General features: G+C 43.3%; 1 protein-coding gene across 1 annotated transcript; it reads right to left on the minus strand.

Annotated features, from left to right (window-relative positions):
* Positions 1 to 1,016: 1,016 nt before the first annotated feature.
* LOC112259415 (homeobox protein Hox-B1-like) lies at positions 1,017 to 4,599 on the minus strand. The gene is made up of 2 exons (XM_024434118.2): positions 3,497 to 4,599; positions 1,017 to 2,523 (listed from the first exon to the last, which is right to left on the minus strand). The coding sequence occupies exons 1-2, from the start codon at positions 4,125 to 4,127 to the stop codon at positions 2,204 to 2,206; spliced, it is 951 nt and encodes a 316-aa protein (XP_024289886.1). The 5' UTR covers positions 4,128 to 4,599; the 3' UTR covers positions 1,017 to 2,203.
* Positions 4,600 to 5,373: the final 774 nt, after the last annotated feature.

Raw genomic sequence — 5,373 nt, forward strand, 5'->3', positions numbered from 1 at the left:
ACATTCCTATTCAAATGTATCTGCTAATCAAAGTTCAGTGTTTGAAATAGCCAAACATTGTAACTAATTCAACTTTTGAACGTTTTTTTATTACAAATATAGTGGTCTGTATTAACACAATATTGTGATATACCTGCATGGTACTAATAATTGAAATAGCATCTATTGTGTTCTATGTCGGCCTAATTATCATACACCTGGCTTATTATCAGAAGATTGTTTAGTGAACAGTCTTGCCGTGGGCTAATGGCGTTGTACGTACATCTAGGTTGGCCGTCTACGCCTGTATATGACTTTTATTCCCAGTTGTACTCTGTTTAGTCTTCACCTGCTATAGGGTCACGCATGGTGACAGCATTGTCATAGCTGTTGATGAGACCTTGATAGGCCTGAACATGGACAAACAACACCGCTCGCTAAAGAATGCGTTTTTTTCTCATGAATTTACCTCTCCAAACCTTCAAGGGTGTGTTTCAGAGAATGTTTGTTTTGAACCTTTACGCGGAGTGTGAGGTGGAGACTTGAGGAAGGGAGAGTATGTTTACATGTTTAGATATTCCAGAGGCGTCCATAGGTAAAAAGGTCAGCGCGAGCCACCTGGAATGCACCGCAACATTCCCCACCCCATGCAGCGTGCAGGGCAACACTATTGGGCGTGTTGGGCTAGTTTAGTAAATTCCACGGGGGTCAAACCAAGGGTAGACTTACTGTACGCAGTAATACCATTGAAATACTTTACCTGTATGTCACTTATGTGATTTACTAGTTATCACATATTTTGGGACAAAACTCATTCAAAAGGAATCGACCATGGCAACAAATAGGCTATAGGCTACTCTATGCCCTGGTTCATGCTGCGTATTTGCATAGGCCTCATGGAATAAACTTTTTTTTAAATGTTTACAATCAATATATTCATTAAGAAATATTATAAATGCACGTTTAACTACCATAAATTATAATAAAACTAACAACACGATCTGCAATATCTTATTTTTATTTGAGGTAGACAGAGATGAACCAGCATTGATTGAGATCCTTTCCAAAACATGTAAAACAGACATTAACTAATACAACTCAGTCGATCTGCACATACAAATAATACAATTCACTCCTATTGCCTTGAAATAGAAATGTAGGCCTAACCGTAGAAAATAAAACTAACTTCAGAATACCCTGTTTTTCGGAAGACACTAGCCTATTATCAAAACGTTTGACTCCATCCTGGAAAAGTTACAGCCTATTAATCCAAAAAAGCCCATTTCAAAAGTAAATTGTCGAGTTGGTTTCACTCAGGCAGGTGTTAAAAGTTGCAATAAACTTTCCTTTTAGTTGTATGACATGATAGACGTGTTCTATCCTCTGGCCATTTAATAATATAAATACTCCCTCTAATCATCATTCGTCATTTTGGATAACGTCATCTTGCGTGAACCATTCCCTGTATAGGTTTAGTTCACGTCTGCTATTAAGACAATAACAATTGGCTATACAGACATGTGTTGACATTACTAGAGTGAATAGCATTGGGTAATCCACCCGCTCGTGTTTAAATTAGTAATTTCACTGTATATTTCAATTAAAGAACATCGCCAAATCACACACACAACTTCCCGTGTAAAGTAATAATTCTATAGTGCAAAGAGTCAGTAACACATGAACCCTTTCTACCTAACTTACTCACGGTAAAGTCGTTTCATGTCAAAACCTCTATACAAATAAGAAGGAATACATTTTTTTTAAACACTACAAAATAGAAATAAATTCAACAATACTATGTTTTGCCAAGAGGCTCCCTGTATAAACATTATTATAAGGCTCGCTTTGAGATTTGTAAACATGCAAAAGTGCATCACTCCAATAGTCGTGGGTATGAAGATTTACGACCCTGTACATCCAAACAGATTTTGTGGGGTGGAAAGAAACGTCTAGTCTAGAAAGATGTTGCGCACATCATCCACAGTTGTGCCTTTGTCACCTCGTTTTTTCTCCCACAAAGTGTGCTTTTCGAAGTTATTATTTGAGTTTAAATCATATACAAAACAAACTCCTCTCACATACGTGTTGCATAACGGGTGGAATAGTCTATTCAAGCATGGATAGGAATGTTTTGACTTATTATCAATTCGTTCACTTGTTCTTCCCATTCGAGTTCATCACTTTTTGAAGTTCAGTGTCTGCAAGTTGCAGTTTATTTGGTCCATTAGGTCTCGGAACTGGGAGACGCGCCAGGAGATATGGAGCTGGAATGGTCCGAGTTGTCTTCCAGGTCCTTGGAGGAACCCGTGCTCGAGGCTGAGGCCAGGCCCTCTTTCTCGCGCTTCTTCTGTTTCATCCTGCGGTTCTGGAACCAGATTTTCACCTGCGTTTCGTTGAGCTCGAGGGTGGCGGCGATTTCCACGCGCCTGGCCCGCGTCAAGTACTTGCTGAAGTGGAATTCCTTTTCGAGCTCGGTCAGCTGCTTGGTTGTAAAGTTGGTGCGGATGGTGTTCTGGGGTCCCATTCCATAGTCAGCCACTTTAGCTGTGAAAAAAGAGAGAGAAAGAAAGAGGGGAGAAACGCATTATAATCTGGAATAGATTTGTATGCCTAAAATATGGAAAATGTATGTGTAAAATATTTAATCCGTCGTTAAATGTTTAAGGCCATAAAGAGAAAAAAAGGTGTGATTTGACACCAATACCGCATAAATCATTATTAATGATTAAATGATTTACTTTGAATGAAGATTGGATAATGTCATACTAAAGGGTTCATCAATTACGCACCCAACCATTTCAAGTCCCAAACTGTTGACTACTGTATATAGGTAAGTTCACAGACTCAACCTCCTACTTCTTTTCCCATTACTCACTCCTGAAGAATGAAATAAAGCTGCCCCACTTTGGGGGAGACATAAACGCATTTGATACGTGTAATTCCATATTCCGACCGTAATATTTTACGATCTATGCCCACGGTAGCAGGCCTACTACGTGAGGTTAAAACGTGGGTCGGTGCACTCAATTCAGACGGGCCAAGCATGGCGAGGAAGGAAAGGCTGGGGAATACAATGGAGGACAACTGAAACGAGAACTGGGACAAGTTAAAGATAACAGAGTTGGGTCACTTCCTAGGGCGTAAGAAAGCACGTCTGCTCGATGCATTAGTGCAAAGGCTGAGTAGACGGGGAGAAAATAACACATCAAGCAAATCTACCAGAGCCATGTCTGGTCAGAGATACCGCTATGACTCGGAATGGTGCTGAGAAATCCCCATATGTTGTGGATCAGAGATAGTGGAGTGAGGCAACACTATCCTCAGTCCTCAGTCATGTCCCTTATGGGGCTTGAGAGTGCATGTGCATTTGCATACCACAGCCATTAGCCTACCTGAGCGGTGGGTCGACATGTTTGGGTCACCTGGTGGACCTAATGAACTTTGAATTACCTTCTATGACAAGAACGTTTCGATTTGGTGCATGGGTCAGATTTTTCTTTGGACTCTCCCATCTCACCTGTTTTAGGGGGGTTCCTCTTGACTTTCATCCAGTCGAAGGTCTTTCCTTGTGGTGTTTGCTCTGCGTCCTTCTCCCTCTCCTGAGAGGCCGAAATGTCAACATAGGTGCTCTGCAAATAACCCCGCTGGTGGTCCTGGCCCTCGCAGCCGTGGTGCTGGTACTGTGCCGCTGGGACAGCCCCCTGCGCCCCGCAGTATGCCCCGGCCAGGGAGCCGTAGTTGGGGCCTACATTGGAGGCGGAAAGGCCCGTTGATTGATAGTACATCCCGTCCTGCTCGTTGATAAAGTATTGTGGGTGTCCATAGTCCGGGTTTGCGCACGCTTCCGTCCCATATCCCGCAGTCCCTGTACTGCCATATGGAAGGACCATGTTGGCATGATGCGACTGGGGCTGATGATGATGCGCGTAGCTACTGCTCTGGTGCTGATGTTGGGCCACCACTGCCTGGGCGCTGCCCGCCACGTAAAGCCGTCCATCGCCGTTATCACTTGTTGTGCCGGAGCCCGAGTGAAAAGGGGCCGGGAAGCCTTGGTCCAAGTGGTGGTATCCGGACTTGGGTGAGTAGGCGTTCGGTCCACGGCTACAAATTGAATACTCTAAGAAAGAGTTCATTCTGGAATTCTCCATGCGCAAATTGATGACGGAGGATCAACCTGCGTTTCGGGGGATTCCTCCTACCCTGCAACCTCTCGGTATGTCATGTGGAAGAGAAAAAAATAAGCTCTCACCTCACGGAGAAGTCACCCTGGGATTCCCTATAACACTTTTTTTTATTTTTTTTTAACCTCAGCTGCTGGTCACGTGAGCCGTCACGGCGCCAATGGTGATGGGGACCTCCAGAAGTTTGTCAGCGCACCGCGATCATCGATCACGCGGCTGACATTTGCATGACAAAGCCACTTCAATCAAACCGGCCCATCAATCTGATAACAGCACGTATATGTCAAACCCCTCTGAAGAAACCTCTCCCGAACCGGCAGAGAATGAAATAAAGAAAGAGTTGGAAATTCACTATCCCCCCATTTCGTTTCTCCCCTATTATTGGATTCCCTATACTTACTTTAAAAGAGTAGAAGTCCATTTGGTTAGGCCTATCAGAGGGTTGAGCTATGGTGAGAGGTGGATGCACTTTTCTCATTGCTACACCTAAACACATAACATCCACTGTAGTCCATGGCCTGGCCCGCATTACACAACGAGGACTGCATAATGTCATTAGATACTTCTGTCCCAAGCGAAAAGGGCTCACCACAGAACCCAATATCTGTTTTTGGGTTGAAATCTGTTTAACACTCGGATTGGAAGTGACGCCATCGTTTTCAGATCGGTCCCGAGCCTGCATTGGCCTATCTAATTTAATCAATGAGCTGATCTATTACAGAAACGAGGTTAGGCCGACAGCAAAGCCTTCTGGTAGCAGAAAGACCAGCAGAAAGAAGTCAGGATATCTTTCACTGTTACGGAGTCCTTTGTATGTACAGTTCCATAAGTGTTGAATAGAACCTTGTGTTTATGAAGGCAGAAAAAGTATTACTGAGCATATTAAGAGGCACTATACTTATGTTGAAATGTGATACATTTTGTCATCCACATTCCACAACAACCAGGACACCGTCAATAGTGTAATGGGTGAGTTGTCTAGACCAGTGGTTAACAAGCGTAGGTGGCAGAGGTGAAAAAGAAGAGGAAATGGCAAAGGCTAATGATTAATTGTGGTGACAATAGGTAAGAAAGTCTGCCTGTTCATGAAGCAGCCCACGCTCAAAGGAGGGAGACTGAAGAATCTCTAATATATTTGCTCGTTGATACATGGTGGACGAGAGGGACTAACAATACTACGCCCACAGTAATTTGTTACTTGTCAGGATGTTTA

This window comes from Oncorhynchus tshawytscha, linkage group LG09, assembly GCF_018296145.1.
Source record: "Oncorhynchus tshawytscha isolate Ot180627B linkage group LG09, Otsh_v2.0, whole genome shotgun sequence".
In the NCBI taxonomy this organism is placed as follows: Eukaryota; Metazoa; Chordata; class Actinopteri; order Salmoniformes; family Salmonidae; genus Oncorhynchus; species Oncorhynchus tshawytscha.

Coding starts and splice junctions, on each gene's coding strand:
- LOC112259415 (XM_024434118.2), bottom strand. CDS start 4,127: ATGGAGAATTCCAGAATGAACTCTTTCTTAGAGTATTCAATTTGTAGC. Junction 2,524..3,496: donor GAGGAACCCCCCTAAAACAG/GTGAGATGGGAG, acceptor CTTTTTTCACAG/CTAAAGTGGCTGACTATGGA.